The 19,819-nt window shown below is 41.6% G+C and overlaps 2 protein-coding genes across 5 annotated transcripts in view; one reads left to right on the top strand and one right to left on the bottom strand.

The window, feature by feature from the left end:
* Positions 1–19,819, top strand: part of LOC121044718 (sperm-associated acrosin inhibitor-like) — a 116,605-nt gene that overhangs the window by 53,249 nt on the left and 43,537 nt on the right. The gene's annotated exons all lie outside the window — the stretch shown is intronic.
* SPINK7 (serine peptidase inhibitor Kazal type 7) lies at positions 4,750–9,533 on the bottom strand. The gene is made up of 4 exons (XM_040497037.1): positions 9,261–9,533; positions 7,465–7,490; positions 6,630–6,754; positions 4,750–5,029 (listed from the first exon to the last, which is right to left on the bottom strand). Exons 1-4 carry the CDS (start codon positions 9,319–9,321, stop codon positions 4,984–4,986), a joined length of 258 nt encoding a protein of 85 aa, XP_040352971.1. The 5' UTR covers positions 9,322–9,533; the 3' UTR covers positions 4,750–4,983.

Here is a 19,819-nt window from a genome sequence, read left to right as displayed (position 1 = left end):
AAACCACTGAGTTATACACTTGAAAAATGAGGGTGTTTATAACTAATAGAATGCTGCATGTTAATTATACTTAAATTTTAAAAATTAAAAAAAGTAAAAACATGAATTTTTTTATGTGGACTCTCAACAACAATAATAAAAGATGCATTCAGGATCATGAATTGTCATGTTCTTTAGTCTCTTTCAATGAAGAATATTTAAAAGGCCTGTTCTTGGTTTTTGAAAGTTGTAGATGAGTTATTTTGCAGCAGGTTTCTGAATTTGAGTTTGTCTGACATTTCCTAGGGGCTATGTTCAAGTTGTGCATTTTTGGCAGGGAAATACGGAAGGTACTCTATATTATTTGCACTGTATACTTTGAGATAGTTTATGTGATGTTGCCCCATCACTAACGATGCTAAGTTTGATCACTTGTGCAGGTTAGTGTCTTCCAGGTTTCTCCAGTCTATGGTTACTCTTTTTCCTTTCAAAATTAGTAAATATTTTGTGATGAGATCCTGGAGATTATTCGAATATCTCATTTTTCATCACAGTCTTACACTATTAAGTGAGGCCATATCCAATGGAGCAAACTATATACATAAATTCATGTACTCTTATATGTTCACATTGTACATTTGCCTTTTCACTTTCTAGTATCAATTTCTATGGAACTGAAATGTTCCCATTTATCTCAAACCAAGAAAAAAAACAACCCAGAACGTTTGCTGATCCTGGGCCTTTACTTCCAACATGCCAAACACATTTCCAAGAATGTGGTCTATGTTTTGGGCCTGGGTAAATAAATGTTGGAGAAGGAAGGCATACCGGTCGTAATCAACCCTTTCATTTCTGTAGGACTTTTCAGTTTACAAAGCGTGTTTGCATGCATATGTCATCTGACTGTCACAATATACAGGTTAAATTAGGGTTTATTATTCTCTTGATTTTGTCAGTAAGGAAGGTGCTATCACACACATGAATGACCAACCCACGGCCACACACACCAGTGAAAGTTCAGGTTCGCACAAACACATAAGTCTCCTGTCCCAAGTTTTGTTGTGTTCTCCTGAGCTGTTTGGTGAAGTTGTATAATGAAGACAGAGAGGATGAGGACGCCAAAGACCTCAGTGATGCAAATGCTGATGAGTACACAGAGAAGCAAGTAAAACTGAATAAAATCAGTTTCTCTTCCAGGTCTAAACTTGGAGAGGTAAAAATTTAAAAATAAACCTCCTTTACATTTGCGTTTATGGTTATCAGCTTCCCTGTGGCAAAGATTTACTTTCCCTGGCAGGGAAAAAGGGAAAGAAAGGAAATTAATTACATATGTGACAGTAAGATATACATATATTTAGTCCATTGACGTTAACTAGCTTACGATGAAAACCAAAGTCTTCATTGCCAATATCACACTTCAGTGGGAGAGAATTTTAACCATTTCTATTCTAAGGTTGCTACCATAATAATTCTCAATAGTATACTTGTAACCCTGTTTCTTGATTTATTAACTAAAAAGAGTTACTTATTGACCCCCATCTATGAAGGAAAAATTGTTAATTTACATTACCTTCCCATCTTTAGTTCTTCCCAATTTTTGATGACTATATCATGACTTTTAGCTCTTCCCAATTTTTGATGAGTGTATCACGACTTTTCAGTCTTCATATTACCTTTATAACTTTAAATAATATATTTTAGTCACTTTCTATTATTCTCATCCTTAGATAGCATCTCGTAATTCTGCAAGAAAATTACTTGCCTCTACACACTTCCCCCAGCCAACTTTTTTCTCTAAAGATTTGTCACCTCTATGTTAATTTTTACATTTCATACATTAAAAATATACTCATTCCGTTCTGTATACTGTAATTCATTCTACTACCGGTTAACCATAGGTTGATTCTAAAATTTGAAGAGCAATAACTGTTTTTAAACATCATTTATAAATATTGAAAGGATTTTACAGACGTATCAATTGTAGGCCAAACCTAGACTTCAAATTAAGAAAGATCAGAAACCTCCTTTTAGGAGGTAAGTTTTGGTGAATGTTGGCAGAAGAGGGGGCAGTGTCATCAACGGTTAGCATCTGCTTTGGATGCAGTATAGACTGAAGAACTAATGCGGCTCAGGTCTGCAATAAAGCGAGATGTTTCCTAACTTTCTTTATGCAGTGTGGTGTGTAGAACAGACGCTAGTTAGACCCTGAGCAAGCAGAACCATCCACCATTCCCGGTTTTGCAATTCTGCCCATCATTTTATTTTGGGAGCTTCTTTTATATCACCTGAAAAGTTTGGCTGATAACGTTTACCTTATGATGTTATGTGGGGATTAAACGAGACAGAAAATATGAAAGTATTTTGTGAACTCTAAGTGCTTTATAGATGTTATTATACACTGGGTCATTTCATGGTAGAAGGAATTTGATTCTCAAGAGTATTGAGGTATAATGGATGAAATTCTGGAAACACTGTTTGGGCCCTGGACTGGGAGTAGCAAATCTGGGTTCTCGTCCTCGTCTTCCATGTGAACAATGAGACATTTCCAATTTTGGGAATTCAGAGTTTCCATCCATAAAATGAGGTGGTTGACTGGCTCTCTTTCATCCTTGACGATCAGGAATTCTAGTGTAGGTGTGTATTTGCCCACATTTTGTATCATGGTTTTGTTGATATGTTTCCCTGACCTTCATGTACAGTTGGCAGGGATTGTCGTAGGTTTTTCTATCTGTACCATACGCCAGGGTGAAGACGAGCTCACGGGGTAGGGGTATGCCCATGCCTTGGTCTTTATCACAATCCATCTTCAAGGAGAAGGGAGCTTTTGTGTACTCAGAAATGAGCTTCTGAGGATTCAGGTCAGCTGAGAAGTTGTGAGTGAGATCGGAGGAAGAGTGGGAAGGACTGAGGTAGCCAAAAACTTGATAGCAGCAGAGGAGAAAGGGGTGAGGCAAATGGAGAAATACAGAAATCAAGGCTCCTAAGAAGGTAGAAGCAACTGAAGATACGTGAGAAAGATTGGTGAGGAACACCAGGAAAATGCAGGTGTTTGTTTAAGACAGAGCAAACAGTGTTAGATGCAGGGATAAATCAAAACTGGGAGAAGGAAAAACAAGAGAAGCTGAGGATATGAGAAGGTGGGAGGAACTGGCATGATGAGAAGAGCAGCACAGACTGGGAGACTGAGGGGGGGTGTGCCACTCAGGTGAGGGGATGCTCTACACACACCAGCAGGTGTGAGCAGTTCAGGAGAGGATCACACCGGTGTGGGAGGGAGCTCAGAACCGGGAGGTGAGAGCTGCTGAAGGTGGCAAGCAACTCAAGAGAGCTAAGCCAGCAAGCCCATCTGACCACCTGTTCTAGGCCCTTCACTGTCCAGATCACGACTTCTCCCTATCTGCTACTTTTACTTCAGCAGCTCTGGTTTTTTCTGAGATACTTCCCTATCCTTGCTCTTCTTCACGGTCTCCATAGTTGACTTGACCATGATCTGGCTTGGCTTTAACTTTGAACTTGACGTTGAACTTGACTCTGGTTCAGACCCATATTTTATCCCAATCATCTCGACCATGTTACGTGTGTCATGATCATGGGGACAGAGTCTGTACTTAATGTGAGTATATAGCAATTTAGAGGTAGAATATAAAGGCGGGAGTCAACTGCTTATAAGCCTTTTTTATACCACTTTTATGGAGTCACCATAACTATGAATTCCCTCTCTACTTGAGTTTGTAAGGAGATAAGGTTTCCAAAGGCCTCCTTTTATCTTTAGGGCAGCCTATAGGTGGTGGGCAGGACTATCCTCTTTCAATCTCTGGGTCAAGAATAGTTCTGGAGCAAGTGAGGGAAGAAGTGAACATGGGGAGGAGAAAATGAGCCATGAAAGTACACCAAGGCCCAAACTAGGTCACTAATGTTTTGTGAGCTACGCGTAGCACTGAGACTTCCTCAAAGCCTCTGTGGAAAGAACTCCAGCTTCACCACTTGGAGGGAATTATATATCTCTGTATTTAAAGGAAAAATGCACAACTTGCCAATACTGTCAATGTTGTCTTGGTACACAGCGGTATCTACATATTATAGATATGGAAGACAGGTGTTAGAGAGGAGCTCAAGCCATGTCGTAGTCAGTGCCAGGGATGTTCTATTAAGGCAACAGTAGGAGGTTAGCAAGGTGAGAGACAGGAAAAGAGAAATTATTGAATGCTCATGGAAATAAATGGGCAGGAAAGTCTTCCCTCCGGGGATGACATCTTTTTTTTTTTTTTTTTAATGTTTATTTATATATTTTGAGAGAGAGAGTGAGGAGAGGCAGAGAAAGAGGGTAAGAGAGAATCCCAAGCAGGCTCTGCGCTGACAGCATGGGGCTCCATCTCATGAACCGTGAGATCATGACCTGAACTGAAATCAAGAGTCAGACACTTAACAGACTGAGCCACCCAGGCACCCCATCAGGGATGACTTGTTACAATGAAGGAGTCTTCCTTCTGAGGCACTTTGGAAAAGAGACTAATATAAAGGACCAGTATGGTCCACAGACTAGTTCCCAGTGACAGGTACTGATTAAGGAAAGTAAAGATTCCAGGAGAGGGTAAGATGTTCACTGGTCTGTGTGTGTGGGTGGGTGTGCGTGCGTGTGCGTGGGTCTTTTGGAAGTCACTTGGAATTCTTCATACAGGATTTTCTTCTAAAGGAGATTTATGTGTTCTTCAGTTTTATTTTTAAACTGATATGCGACATCCCAATGTAAGAAACAAATACAAGCAGAGGTAAAGGTAAACTATGTAAGGAGATTCTTTTACTGAGGTACAAAAGGAGGCCCGGAAATCAGTGAGGCATGAGGAGGACCGCAACAATTTTCTCTGCCCAGCAAAGATGCGTCGCATTCCGTCTCTGCCCTTACCCAGGGCCCTGGCTGAGGTGAGGGAGAGGGCAGTCAGAGCCCAGGGAAGATGAAGGTGATGGTGAAGACGTCATCGCTCTGTATCCATGTCTGCGGGGAAGTTAGCATGCTCCTTCATGAAGAAACTGAACTTTTCCGTTACTTTTCCTATGAGAAAACACACAAGATTCATTAAGCAAGAGGAAATGTTATATAATGTTAGAGCCAAAAGGAACTATAGAAATTATGAGGCAGAACTTAATGTTACAGATGAGGAAACTGAATCCCTGAAAAGGAATGTCCCTGCCACAGGCAGTTTCTGACAGAAGCCAAGTTTCCCTAGTCCAGTGATACATCCAGCCTACCCACGGCCCCCACTGACCCCAGAGCCTGGGGTTACCCTGCATCTTACAAAGAAGGAGGGCTTCTGACAAGGGGAGTTGAGGTGGCCTGCCCCTCAGCTTTTCTTGCTCAGCAAGGCCTGTGATGAAGCTGGATCCTGCAGTGGTAAGAACTGCCACCACATGTCCCCATTAGTGTCCTTGAACGCAAGCCAGTTGCTAGGCCAAAGGCCCAATATGTGTGCATCTTCTCTTTTCTGAAGATTCCCTCTTCCTGAGTAGAAATAAAGATGCAGACATATCTTTGTGGGCTAGAGGCCTCACCTGCTATTCCAACTTGTGAGATAATCACGGAGATGAAAAATATTAAGATTGAAGATGGATGGCCAAAATCCAGTGGTCTAAAAAGACAACAATGAGCAGAGCGGACTTTGTGTAAGGGAATAAATGCTTAGGTGCCTGTTTTGCATTAAAGAAGTGGCAACTACCTAGTTATATTGCCTTCAAAAATACCATGCAGGCTAAATGAAATACCTAAACAAAACATGCCCGTGGGACCCAGGTGGAAGCACCGAGAGCTGCATTCCCCTCTTTTAGATAAAAGAAAAAAAATTGCCATAGCCTTATTCCCCTTCTCCCCCTTAAGGCTACAGATAGAGCTGCTAGGAATTTGAGGAGCGGAAAGGCTTTCCAGCCAGTTTGTCTAAGAATCAAGCAGTATGGCCATAAGTCTCTTAGAAGTCATGTGGGATTGGGGCGCCTGGGTGGCACAGTCGGTTAAGCGTCCGACTTCAGCCAGGTCACGATCTCGCGGTCCGTGAGTTCGAGCCCCGCGTCAGGCTCTGGGCTGATGGCTCGGAGCCTGGAGCCTGGAGCCTGTTTCCGATTCTGTGTCTCCCTCTCTCTCTCTGCCCCTCCCCCATTCATGCTCTGTCTCTCTCTGTCCCCAAAAAAATAAACATTGAAAAAAAAATTTAAAAAAAAAAAGTCATGTGGGATAGTGGGTTTCAATGATTTCTTAGTGTGGGGTTTAAGAACCTTCTCTCTAACAAAATACTGTGTGGAACCCCATTACCGAAAACAGCCAAAAGCTGAACTTGGGGTTGGAGATCACCCCCAAATGATCCCCTTAGCTCCTCTGGTGACTCTGGTGCCTCTGTAGAACCTCTAGGCTCCTGGCCTTATTGGACTCCCTCAACTGAGACAGGAATTGGCAGTTGGGGGATGGATGGAACGAGTTCAAGCTGGCAGAGCAGGGGGCCAAGCCTAGCCTGACCACAAGACAGCCAGTTTTCTCTCTCTCCCAGATGCTTCTGGGTGGGAATAAGCACAGCTTATGGAGAGTGAAACAGGCTCATAGAAAGAGGAGAAGTTTGCTGTGGAGGACACTGGCCGCAACTTCTTTTTTCTTCCCATGGGGTACTCACAAATTCTCAGTGCATAGGTGGCATTCATTCCCATAGGTGATGTAATCAGAACCACAGACAGGCAGGTACGTGATGGGGCAGGGGATGGCCACCACTGGGTACTTCTTGTAAATGCTGCAGTCCCCCTGTGTTGGACACAAGAGAATGTCCTGCTGTTTTCGGGCCCCCAAGCTAGGCTACGCTGGCCTCTGTTGGGCAGGAGGCAGAATACCATCCTGGGAATCCCAGATCAGATATTCTGATGCTCCTATGGCTACTTCTGTTAGTAATAATATTACCACCATGACAAATACTCGTACTGCTATCACCACTTCTGTGACTGCTAGGATCGTCTGCTATTATTAATTCCTGAGAATTTCCATGCTAGGCATTAACCTTGAATTGTACATGAGTTTTTTTGTTTGTTTGTTTGTTTACTGAATAAGGTAGGCTGCTTATAGATGGGGGGAAATTATGGCTTCAAAACAAAGAACTTGTATAACATAAACGCAGTTAATAATGGGTTTGGGATTTGAATCTAGAGACCACCCAATTAACCAAGGTAACTGCCCTGCCTCTCACATGTCGCCCTTTCCATGAAGACTTTACCAGTCTCTCAGCTGGAAGTCATCTCTCTCTCCCTTAACTTGGGATTTTTTTTTTTTTTAGGCTACAGTTATTTATATGTATATCCCATTGCTTCAACTGCCTTCTGGAGAGCAGAGTTTTTAATCTGTGTCTGCCTCCCCCTTCTGCCCCCCAAACACGCTGAATTAATTCTACATATATATTGCAAAAATGTTTGTTGACTACATGTCAATGGAAATTGAAACTAAACGTAATTCAATATACTCACTTTTGTTAAAGATAGGCTAGCAGCTTCTGAAAGAGAGTTAGAGATGGAAACGTTAAAAATAAAGCAAAGTCTTGAAGTCTCATTGATTAATGTAAAATCGGGCCTATAGTTTAAGACTCTGTATTTGCTATGGCAAGAAACCTCAGTGCACGCTTTGTTCTTATATAAAACTCCAGCTGTTTGCTGAAGAGGCCAAATGGCCAATAAGGTAAGCCCTTTATTCAGTCAAGAGAATTAGCCAGTTTCTTCCCTTTATTGACCACGAGATATTTTCTGGAGCTCATGATGATGGTTCAAAGTCAGTGCAATAGAAGGTATTGCAGTCACCCCTCCTAAGAGCATGAAGTGCTGCCATCATTGATATTCTCGCCTCCAAAGTGACATAAAAAAATGTAACGGAGGGGCGCCTGGGTGGCTCAGTTGGTTAAGCGGCCGACTTTGGCTCAGGTCATGATCTCGCGGTCCGTGAGTTCAAGCCCCGCGTCGGGCTCTGGGCTGACAGCTCAGAGCCTGGAGCCCGTTTCAGATTCTGTGTCTCCCTCTCTCTCTGCCCCTCACCTGTTCATGCTCTGTCTCTCTCTGTCTCAAAAATAAATAAACGTTAAAAAAAAATTAAAAAAAAAATGTAACGGAGAGGCGCCTGGGGGGTTCAGTCGGTTAAGCATCCAACTCTTGATTTCGGCTCATGTCATGATCTCCTGGTTCATGAGCTCGAGCCCCGCGTTGAGCTCTGCACTGACAGTGCAAATTAGGATTCTCTCTCTCCCTCTCTTTCTGCCTCCCCCCCCATTAATAAATAAACATTAAAAAAGAAATGGAATGGAATATTGTTAAGGTGTTAGAATCTTAATTTATTTAAATAATTTTCACCATATAAAAGTCTAATTGTCGAATCCTGGGCTTTGGAGAATTGGGTTTTATTTTGATCCTCATGGACTGATTTGGAGAGATATCCAAGTTTTTCTGTGTTGCTACACTGAGGAATCGTATCTAATAACACCAACCACTTCCAGTGTTCTTATGAAATTAGGTAGACTTATGAAGAAATTAGTTCTTTTTTTTTTTTTTTTTTTTTTTTTTATGATTCCATGGATGAAAATAAAAAATCCTTAAAAGCAAAGACCCTGGGGGCGCCTGGGTGGCGCAGTCGGTTAAGCGTCCGACTTCAGCCAGGTCACGATCTTGCGGTCCGCGAGTTCGAGCCCCGCGTCGGGCTCTGGGCTGATGGCTCAGAGCCTGGAGCCTGTTTCCGATTCTGTGTCTCCCTCTCTCTCTCTGCCCCTCCCCCGTTCATGCTCTGTCTCTCTCTGTCCCAAAAATAAATAAATGTTGAAAAAAAAAATTAAAAAAAAAAAAAAAAAAAGCAAATACCCTGGAACCAAATCCCCCAATACCAGCTAGTACACAAGATCCTCCCTTCCCAGGCCAGGGCTGTTTGTGTTAAAAACCAGTACACTTTATCTTTTTTGATATTTATTGATTGATTTTGAGAGAGAGGGAGAAAGAGCACAGGTGGGGAAGGGACGGTGAGAGGGGGGTAGAGAGAGAGAGAATCCCAAGCAGGCTCCGTGCTGCCAGCTCAGAGCCCAACACGGGGCTCGAACTCGCAAACCATGAGATCATGACCTGAACCCAAATCAAGAACCAGCCGCTTAACCAACTGAGCCACCCAGGTGCTCCACAAACCAGTACGCTCTAAATCCACATGACCAGACATTTCTCTCAAATGCTGAGAAGGGGTTATTTGAGAAGACACGCTTAATGACTCTACAGGGTACTCTCTACCCTTAACTTACCTGAGCTGCTGAAGAAATGGATCACTGTGCAGAACAGGAGCAAACCCCCAATGATCTTCATGGTGGAGACGGCTGTGATGCGGACGCTCTCTAGGCTGTCACACCCGCTACATCAGCCATACCCCAGGGAAGGGGTCATGTTTATATGCCAATGCTTGGTTTCTCCACCTTTCCTGTGAGGTCACCCAGAGTCAGTGCTGGCTTCGAGAGGCTCTCAAAGCACAACGTCACACCCTGGGTGGTTGCGGTTCTTGTCACTTAATTGCTACTTAATACCTGAGCGACAAATTGATTATTTGAGGTGAGAAGAATCTTCCTGTCTGCACCAGAGGTGGGGACTGTTATTTAGAATTCTAAACTTCATATAGTAGAAGAAATTAAGTACAGGCTGCTTGGCCTGGTGATGAAATAAGTTAAAACATCAAACTTTTTTTCACCAAATAAAGAATATTAGACTCAGATTAAACTGATCACACTTAGTTTTATATTTTGCATCCTCAGAAAATACTGATTATTTTTGAAGAAATGAATATCATAATTAGAGTTTCATACATGGTAGTTAGAATATGGAATGTGAGCTTCAGGACAACTCATTGAGGAAGGAATTCTTATTACCCTAATTTTACCAGTGAGTAAGTTGAGACTCAGAGTATTTAAGTAATCCTCACGAGATCATGAAACTAATTAATGGGGAAGCCTATGATGAGTTCAGTAATGGAAAAGGAGAGAAGCGAATGCCCTAATAAAGAGGGTTCCTTATGAGTTTTATTGTTTGCTATGAACATCTGAAGAGAATGAATACTGAGGAAAAGCCATTATGTTTCAAGAATGGGTGTCTTTGTTGAGGTTTGAAAATGCATTTAGCAAAGGGAAATGAGAATGGGTTCAAAGGGAGATGAGGATGAAGTAGAGAATAGCACTATAATGTTTTTTGGACATTTGATAATCAAAGAGAGGAGGGGAGTGGAAGAAGCCAAAGCTTCAGTGAAGTCTAGGGAACACTGAACATGCCTCATAGCCAAAGGAAGAAGAAGGAATTTAAGACAGATGGTGGAGGGTGGCTAATTGGAGCAGGATAGAGAAGTAGTAAATAAGGTTAAGAACACAAGGTGAAACACCATTCCCTCTGTCATAGGAGAGAAGGGCAGGTAAATGTAGAGACCTATTTCAAAGGGAGAGGAAGAAAGATGAAAGGGTACCCATTGTAAGGTTGGCACAGACTGTTAAATTCTGGGGTTACCGTTTGCAGAAAAAACTGTGTTGGTCTGGAAGCTGGAGAAGGATGGAGAGGCTTGGTACAGACGTCAATGGGAGAATGTCAGACGGTCAACAATGGATATAAAAATTAATGGCCATTGGGGCACCTGGGTGGTCCAGTCGGTTAAGCGTCCGACTTCGGCTCAGGTCATGATCTCACAGTCTGTGAGTTTGAGCCCCACGTCAGGCTCTGTGCTGACAGCTCAGAGCCTGGAGCTTGCTTCGGATTCTGTGTCTCCCTCCCTCTCTGCGCCTCCCCTGCTCATGCTCTGTCTCTCTCTGTCTCAAAAATAAAAACATTACCAAAAAAAATTAGAAAAAAAATTAATGGCCACTGAACAACACTAGCACTAGATTTTTGCAGCACTAGATTTTGTCTCCCAAAATATGTTACAACACTGAGAAATGAAAAAAAAAAATGACTTTCTGGATAGGAAGTGTGTACGTCAGAGACTGGAGGGGAACCATAAAGAGGGACATAGGCCCGGGAGAAAGTCAAGTGTTCAAGAAGGTTCTGATAGACTATGCAAGATGTGAGCAGTGACGAATTTAGAGGTCACAGTTCAGAATACGTGTGAACTTAGTAGTAGCAGTAGGCGTAGGAAATATGAACAATTGTTTACGGAGGCTATGGCTAGTGGGCAAGATGTCAAATTAATTTCTCAGGGGTGGGGCTGACATAATAATCCTCAAGGGTGTATCCAGATATAAAGCAGATAAAAGGTTGGTGAAAAAAAGAGTTCTTTGGATTTAAAAAGGTCAGGAAAAGTGAGATAAAATGATCAGACATGGGTTGCTTTGGTTTGGACAGCTGCTTACAGGAAGAAGAAAATTTTAAGTTGTACAATGAGCCATGAATTATAGAGGGAGGATCCTTTGAAGGTGAAAGATGAAGGCCAAGAAGACAAAAAGCAGTCCCTTTAGGCTCAGGGAAGTTTCTTTATTCCTCCTGACTTTCCTGTAAGGGGAGGGGAAACTTGAGGCCTTGTCAGACTATGACCATGGCTCCATGTTAGGGAAGGCAAGGTAGGACTAATGCAGAAAAACATAAAAACAAAACAAGAGAAAAATCTGAGAATATTAGGGCTCTTTCCCCAGTGGATTTAAGGAATCACAGAGAAGAGAAATGTGACCCATTAGAAGGTTAGTGAACAGTGGTAGAATTCATTTGGATCAGGACCTGAATAAAGAGTTTCTGGGTCAGTTAGCTGCAGGGAACTAAGCAAGCCAGCACCATGGCTGGGCAGTAATCCAGGTATAGAATAACGGCTGTAGGAAGGGAAAGGTACAATAAGAAAATTAACCACATGTTGTGTACTTGCTATGTGCTAGAACTGTTGTTTACACCTGGTATATGCACTATCTAACTTAAAATAATCTTATGATCTGTGTGGTTACTTGTCCTGGCATTTAGCTGAGGCAGCAGGGACTTTGAGACATACCTAGTTTCAGGTTAAAAGCCAATGTTTTTTAATCACTCTGGTGTATGGCCTTTAAATGTAAATCTAAGACAAGTCAAAGACAAGTTGGAAACTGGAATAATAGGAGTGAAGCTGATAAAATCAGAGCAGTTAGGAACAGCAGCTAGTGTTTAAATGAGCAGGCCAAAGGAGCTGAGTGCTGGATCAGAGTACGTGGCCTTTTCATGTGTGAGGATCAGATGGAAAGAAGGAGGGTTCCAGGGGGGACAGGGAACCTCTAGAGTCAAGGGACAAGGGTTCCTTCTCTGTCCCCTCATCCTCATCTAGCCAAGGTGCAATGCTGTGACAGTCCCTTTTCTACTTTATGCTTTCTGCTTCTCTCACATCTAGTGACGTCAACCTAGGTGGCGTTTCAGGTTCTCAGGTAAAACCCTTCCTTGAAACACTAATATGTACAACTGATGAATAGAGCTGAGGATTGGAGGTAGGTGAGAAGCACTTAGGACTCTACTATTTAATTCTGTATTTCCCTCCTAATTGCTGCATCAACCCCTTTCTAATCCCCCCGACTCCACCCTTCTTGGCATCCATCTCAGGCTCCACCCAATACCCTTAAGGCCTTCTTGGGATGGTTTTAAAATCAATGACCTAGATCTGGGAGGACCAGTTCTTGCCTCTTGTCTGCCCTCCTCTCCCTTCCCTGTGTGGCTCCTTCACATCCTAGCTCTTTTTCTCCATCTCCCTCTCCTCCCTCTCCTCCTCCTCCTCCTTTGTCCCCCTCTCTCCCTCCTCCTTTCCCCTCCTTCTCCTGCTTCTGCTTCTCCTCCTCCTCCTTTCTCCTCCTCCTCCTTCTTTTTCTCTTTTTTTCTCCTTCTTCTCTTTCTCCTTCCCTTCTCCTCTTCCCTCCTCCCTCCTCTTCCTCCTCCTCCTCCTCCTCCTCCTCCTCCTCCTCCTTCTTCTTCTATGTAGCCCTCACTGTGTTCATGCCCTTTTGTGCACTGGGGCACAGTGACCTAGAGATCTGGCTATTTGCATTTTGATCTTGTGTCTGGCAGGACCTTGTTCCTTGCTTCTCATGGGAACAGGGAGTTATCACATCCAAGGATCCTGTGCTTTGGTTCTCTTTAATTTCCTTTGAATTGATGAGGTCAGATAGTTTTGATTATGGGACAAGATGGTGTGAATGAAAAGTAGCAACTCTTTTTCCTGTTGGTTCATGTTGCTCCTAGGTTATCTCATGCTATCTGGATTTAGATTTTACACACACATGGAGTTTCCAGCTCCTATTGACAAAATCGTGTCTACTGTGCTCAGTGCCAAAGGGAACACTATTTCTTTTGGGAAGATCCACAATGAACTTTATTTTATTAAAGCCTCTATTAAAATTTCGGCATTACTCTAACTCAATTTTCTTCAAACTTAATTCTCCATAGTTATTATTTTACAAACATTAGATAATATCTAACGAGATGTTAGAGTTTTCTTCAACACTGAGAACTAAGAATTTACTCCAATTTCGTATAAAGTCATGATGTCCAATATAAAGATTTGTTACCAAAGAAGATCACTGAATTTTTGTTCTGTTTGGACTGCTCAGGAGTTCTTTATCATATTGAATAGAACTCCACTTCCATATGACTTTCTAATTCTTTATAGTGGAGTCTAATAGAATGAATCTGCTTTCTCTTTCCAAGTGTATCCCTCCAGATTTGCAAAGGCAGCTTTGGAGGAACTACTCAAAGTCTTTTCTCCCCACATGATACAGATCAACTTCTTTAATGATTCCTTTACAGTATATAATCCCTTCAGTCCTCCATACCCCGACATATTAATGTTGCATTACTTAATAACAGTGAAACACGAGTCATAATCAAACTCACCTTTTCTGCTTGCTATTCCAGTCACTATTATCCTCACTGGAGATACAGAGGTAAATAAGGCAGACAAAGACACTACTTCTTAGAACTTATTTTCTTATATAGTAAAATAAGGAAACTAATAAATAATATAGAAAGATGATTTCATATTTTGACAAGTATTTCAAAGAAACCGTATCATCGTGTTGGAATAGTGAGTAGTATGGAAATAGGGAACAAATTACAATGAGTGATTAGAGAAGGCTTCTGAGGATCTGAATGATGAGGGCAGACACCTGAATGATGACAAGGACCCATTCTGGGAAAGCCAGGGAAACAATGGCTGCAGAGAGAAGAGCTAGAGATGGCCGCAGGCAACATCAAGCCCATTGAAGGATTCCATTTTCTCCAATTCCAGGATTACGTAAAATGGCTGCTTCTTCCTTGAAGCATTCAACATGTAAATCATTCAGGCTCTAGCCCGTGTCTTCTGCGATTAGACCACACGACTTGATTTGCGCTGAATTCTATGTAAGCTAGAATTACAAAACTCTTGAATCTGTTTTTTTCTTCTTTAGCTGGCCTTTTCTCCACGAATCCCTCTTCTTATTAGTTCCTATTACTAATAATAAAACTAAAACTAATAATAGTTCCTATTACTAAACTTTCCTTCTCGTGACTTCACTTAGAGTCTGCGTCTAGGGGTTTATGGTCTCAAACATTCATTTAGTGTCTACCTGTTGAACTCCTATGCCTCCCTTGTTATTATATGACCTTGTTTTATTCATTTTCATCACAGAATTCATTGTTACCTGATATTTCCTGTTCCTTAATTTGTATATTACTCCTCTCTCATCACTGGGATGCGGGTTCCACAAGAACAGGATCTTGCCTACCTTGTTTGTTTGCCTCTACTGGCCTCAAGTTCGGTCCCTTGCAGAATAAGAACTACTCACTCCCCAAGTAATTACTAAATTAATGGTTTTAAGATTCCACGTCATTAGTCACAGGTAGAGTAACAACAGAATTCATCCAGCATTGGGGAGAAATCATCTGGTTTACATCAGTGAATTTAGAAAGAAATAAAGCATACCTCATTGGAACTTAGATGCACTTCATGATTTTAGGTTGCATTTAACTTCAATAAGAAGAGGAAACTGTGAAATGTTTAACACAGTGTCTGTCCTCCACCTCGTTTCCTCTATGACTCAGGATCCTCCTTTCAGTAGAAATCACAGTTGTCTGATGGAACAAGGGCCCCTCTGCAGAGCTCCCTTGGGTGGAAAAGGCCAGAGGATAAAGGTACCCATTAGAGCTGAAAGAGAGCCTCTGCCTGATTCTTAGCTGCTACCTTGTAGTGCCCATAAATCTAGAAAAAGATTTATCAGCTAAGCAAAAGTCTCTATGACTTAAGGTTATACCTACATTCTTTAAGATGGTTACTACCTAAATGTAGCATGTCAGGATCAGATGGCCAGGCTAGCAGGAAATAACTATGTCCACATCTTGTTTCTCTTACCAAACTTGTCTCACTCTGGCTCTTCTGCCTAGAGGGTAATTAATTTCCATTTCTTAATTTTTATTTATTAAATAAATACATTTATTGTTCTCTTGTTCCATTTCTTTGGTTTGCTTTTTATTATTTTTGAAAGCAGAGATGGAAAGGTGAAATAACAAAACGATGTTAAATTACACAATATGTTCAAAATTAACAAGAGATCTGTATCTTAGGAGATTCTTTACTTTGAGTAAACAGAAAGACCAGAAACTATTTCCACAGCTCCAAAGAGAGTCACCCTAATGGGCCCTCCTGACCAGGGGTCCCGGGGAAGGGAGGAAGGATGATGTAAGATGCCAAAGGCCCTGTTGCCAGCAGAACTGAGCTGCGTATTAGCTGGAAAGGTGACGGAGAAAGCAGAGCTGTGCGGACCCTTCCGGTTGAGGAACAACTGGTAGGTTTAAGGTAGAAGAGTGAGGCTGACATCTAGTGGCAGCAATAGGTAATGGCACAGAGCGCACAGAAGCCGAAGGCTGATCACTGTTCTTTTTCATTCCCTCAGCCTCAAATACAGTAAGGGCTTCATCTCCCTGTGTTAGTCAAGATCTTTCAGCCAGAAGTGACAGCTTGTAAGACGGATTTAACAAAAAAGAAAAAAGAATTTATTGACTGATGTAATAGGGACGACAGAATGGAGTAAGGATTAAAATTGCTACAACTCAGGGGTCGTATGGTATCCATTCTTCCTCTCAAAAACATACTTCCCCCCCCCCCCCCGAAGTTCTTGGTGCTCCTTCTCCCTCCTTCTCTTAGCACACGAGCATTTTTTTCCCTCTAATTAAAGTGAACTTCATTCATGAGTATGAAGTAGAAAGGCTCAAATAGCTATTTATGTTTGTGTGTGTGTGTGTGTGTGTGTGTGTGTGTGTGTGTGTGTGTGATGTGTATTCGCTCATTGTTCAGGTGAGATTCATGGGCACAGTAAGATCTTGCAGGTGAACCTGAAATTTGGGGTGAGTTAATTCAGGAGCGCGTTAGGAATACCATTTGATGATAGACCTTAGACCCTAGCAAAATGAAAGCTCATTTTATTTATTTTTATTTATTTTTTTTTTGAAAGCTCATTTTAAACAATCAGTACAGAGATAAATGTCTACCACCTCTTTCATTATTATGCTTAATTGTAATAAATGTGACACTTGGTTCTCCATTAATTTGATTCCTTTGTTTTCAGTTTTGTTCCAAATTTGGCTGTAGCACAGACGTGTTGTTTGTTACATGCCCTCACATTCCGAAATAAATAATTCTCAGAATTAAGTAGTGAAATAAGCAAGTGTAGGACTCCATTACTTATTAGTCACATTTTCCATATTTATCAAATTTAATATGAGGCCCAAATTCCCTAAAGAGAAGAGATTAAAAAAAAAAAGGAGGTTAGTATCATAAGGAAACTGGGTATTGCTTCACATTCTCTCATCTTCCCAATGTACCCCTGAGAAAGGGAGCCGCTTTGCAATTCCCTCTATACTCATCTCCTTTCCTGCCCATCACCCCCCTTTCCTCTGTATCTTCATTATTAAAAGAGGTGTTCCGTGAAGTTTTTCAACAAAGAATCTTTCATCCCTTAACTCATTCCCATTTTGATACCTTTCCATTCAACATAGCAATGCTAGATTTTCTTTTTTACCAAGAAGTAAAAGATAATCATGGGAAGAGTGTGATCCATGGTCATTCATATAATTCGCCCTGTTCAAATTTTCACTAGGTTTACACTGCTCACAGAATACAGTCTACTCTCCTTACTTGGGCCTATATTTTCCCCCAGAAAGCTAGCCTCTGCCTAACCTTCCACCCTTATGTATTACTGTTTCCTAAATACATAATGGGCATTTCAACATAATTTTTCTCCTTATTATTTCCCTAAAGACACGGCACATTTTCTCAATTTCAAATGTTTTCTCAAGCAGAGAGCCTTGGATAAGTTGCCCATTCTATTTCCTGTTGAATGTTTTTCAAAGAACGCTGTACCCTTCGCTTCTTTCAAGAGACTCCCCACATTGACCCCTGTCTCAGCTTTACCTTTGATGTATATCTGATCTACTCGCCTGGTTAAGGGATTGCAGACATGTGAACTTGCAAGAGGCAAGCTGGTAATGGAGTGGGCCACTTTCATCATAACGGAGAGGTGGGGCTGTCTGAAATGTCTGAACTCCATTTGGACGGGCAGCTACTACTCGGCAGTTGTTGCTTATATTTTTCATGGGAAATCCTAGCTTACTATTAGCATAACCTTGACGTTTCAAAATACGTTGGAAATGTACATTTTTAGGTAAAATAAGATTTTTGAAATGCTGTCGACCACTTCAAGACTTACTAAAATACTGTTTTGATTGAACAAAACCAATGCTGTTTGTTGTTATCATGAATTTTCCGAGGCATATATTCATTTTGCCAAATGAGATTACAAACTTCCGAAGAGTCCGGGGTCTATTTCCTACAACTCTCTATTTTCTTGGTAGTTATTATATGGGTCCTGCACTGAGTAGCCTTGAGGGATTCTTCTAAGGATAGTGACTATAATTCTGTATCAATTCTGGCCAAAACTTGCACTCCTCTCTTTCCTTCCTTCCTTCCTGTCTTTCTTTCTTTCTTTCTTTCTTTCTTTCTTTCTTTCTTTCTTTCTTTCTTTCTCTTTTTCTTTTTTCTTTTTGCTTCAAGTTTTTACTTAAGTTCCAGTTAGTTAACATATAGTGTAATATTATATTCAGGATTTTAATTTAGTTAATCATCACTTTCATGTAACACCCAGTGCTCATTACAAGTGCCCTCCTTAGTACCCGTCACCCATTTAGCCCATCCTTTACCCACCTCCTTCTCACAATGCTCAGTTTTTCTCTATAGGTAAGAAAGAGTCTCTTATGGTTTGCCTCTCCACCCGCACCCCCCCCCCCCGCTGCATATTCATCTGTTTCATTTCTTAAATTCCACATGAGTGAAATCATATGGTACTTGTCTTTCTCTGACTGAATTATTTCGCTTAACATACCACACTCTAGCTCCCTCCACGTTGTTGCAAATGGCAAGATTTCATTCTTTTTTTAATGTCTGAGTAATATCCCATTGTGTATATACACCACATTTTCTTTTTTAAAAATTTATTTATTGAGAGGGGGACAGAGAGAGAGAGAGAGAGAGAGAATGAGCAGAGAAGGGGCAGAGAGAGAGGGAGAGAGTGAGAATCCCAAGCAGGCTCCACGCTGTCAGCACAGAGACCAATGCAGGCACGACCCCACAAACCATGAGATCATGACCTGAGCTGAAATCAAGAGTCAGACATTTAACTGACTGAGCTACTCAGGCGCCCTTCTTTATTTATTTTTTTTTAATTTTTTTTTTTTTTGAACGTTTATTTATTTTTGGGACAGAGAGAGACAGAGCATGAACGGGGGAGGGGCAGAGAGAGAGGGAGACACGGAATCGGAAACAGGCTCCAGGCTCCGAGCCATCAACCCAGAGCCCGACGCGGGGCTCGAACTCGCGGACCGCGAGATCGTGACCTGGCTGAAGTCGGACGCTTAACCGACTACGCCACCCAGGCGCCCCCAGGCGCCCTTCTTTAGCCATTCATCAGTCGATGGGCAGTGTGCTGTTGCCCTACTTTGGCTATTTGTTGATAATGCTGCTATAAACGTTGGAGCGGATGTACCCCTTTGAATTGGTATTTTTGTGATCTTTGGGCAAATACCTAGTAGTACAATGCTGGATTATAGGGTGGTTCTATTTTTAACTTTTTGAGAAAATCCCATGCCATTTTTTCAGAGTGCACCGGTTTTCTTTCCCACCAACAGTGTAAGAGGGTTCCCCTTCCTCTGCATCTTCGCTAACGACATCTGTTGTTCCCCGTGTGGTTCATTGGAGTCATTCTGACAAGTGTCATTTTGACAAGTGGATATCTCGTTGTAGTTTTGATTTGTGCTTTCCTGGTGATAAGTGATGTTGAGCATCTTTTCATGTGTCTGTTGGCCATCTGGACGTCTTCTTTGGAAAACTGTCTATTCATGTCTTCTGCCCACTTCTTAACTGGATTATTTGTTTTTTGGGTGTTCAGTTCGATGGGGTGTTTTTTGTTTTGTTTTTTTTTTTTGTTTTTAGAGATTTTGGATCCTAACCTTTTATCAGCTATGCCACTTGCAAATATCTTCTCCCATTCCAAAGGTTGCTTTATAGTTTGGTTGGTCGTTTCCTTCACTGTGCAGAAGATTTTTATCTTGATATAAGTACCGATAGTTCATTTTTGCTTTTGTTTCCCTTAACTCTGGAGCTGTATCTACTAAGAAGTTGCTACAGCTGATGCCAAAGAGGCTGCCGCCTGGGTTCTCCTCTAGGATTTTGATGGTTTTCCGTCTCATATTTAGGTCTTCTTCCATTTTGAATTTATTTTTGTGTATGGTGTAAGAAAGTGGTCCAGTTTGATTCTTTTACATGTTGCTGTCCAGTTTTCTCAACATCATTTGTCGAAGAGACTGT

This window comes from Herpailurus yagouaroundi, unplaced genomic scaffold, assembly GCF_014898765.1.
Source record: "Herpailurus yagouaroundi ecotype Mexico unplaced genomic scaffold, PumYag 29, whole genome shotgun sequence".
In the NCBI taxonomy this organism is placed as follows: domain Eukaryota; kingdom Metazoa; phylum Chordata; class Mammalia; order Carnivora; family Felidae; genus Herpailurus; species Herpailurus yagouaroundi.
This window is presented reverse-complemented; position numbering and strand designations above follow the sequence as displayed.

Coding starts and splice junctions, on each gene's coding strand:
- SPINK7 (XM_040497037.1), bottom strand. CDS start 9,321: ATGAAGATCATTGGGGGTTTGCTCCTGTTCTGCACAGTGATCCATTTC. Junction 7,491..9,260: donor CCATTTCTTCAGCAGCTCAG/GTAAGTTAAGGG, acceptor ACTCTCTTTCAG/AAGCTGCTAGCCTATCTTTA. Junction 6,755..7,464: donor CTAGCCTATCTTTAACAAAA/GTGAGTATATTG, acceptor TGTCCAACACAG/GGGGACTGCAGCATTTACAA.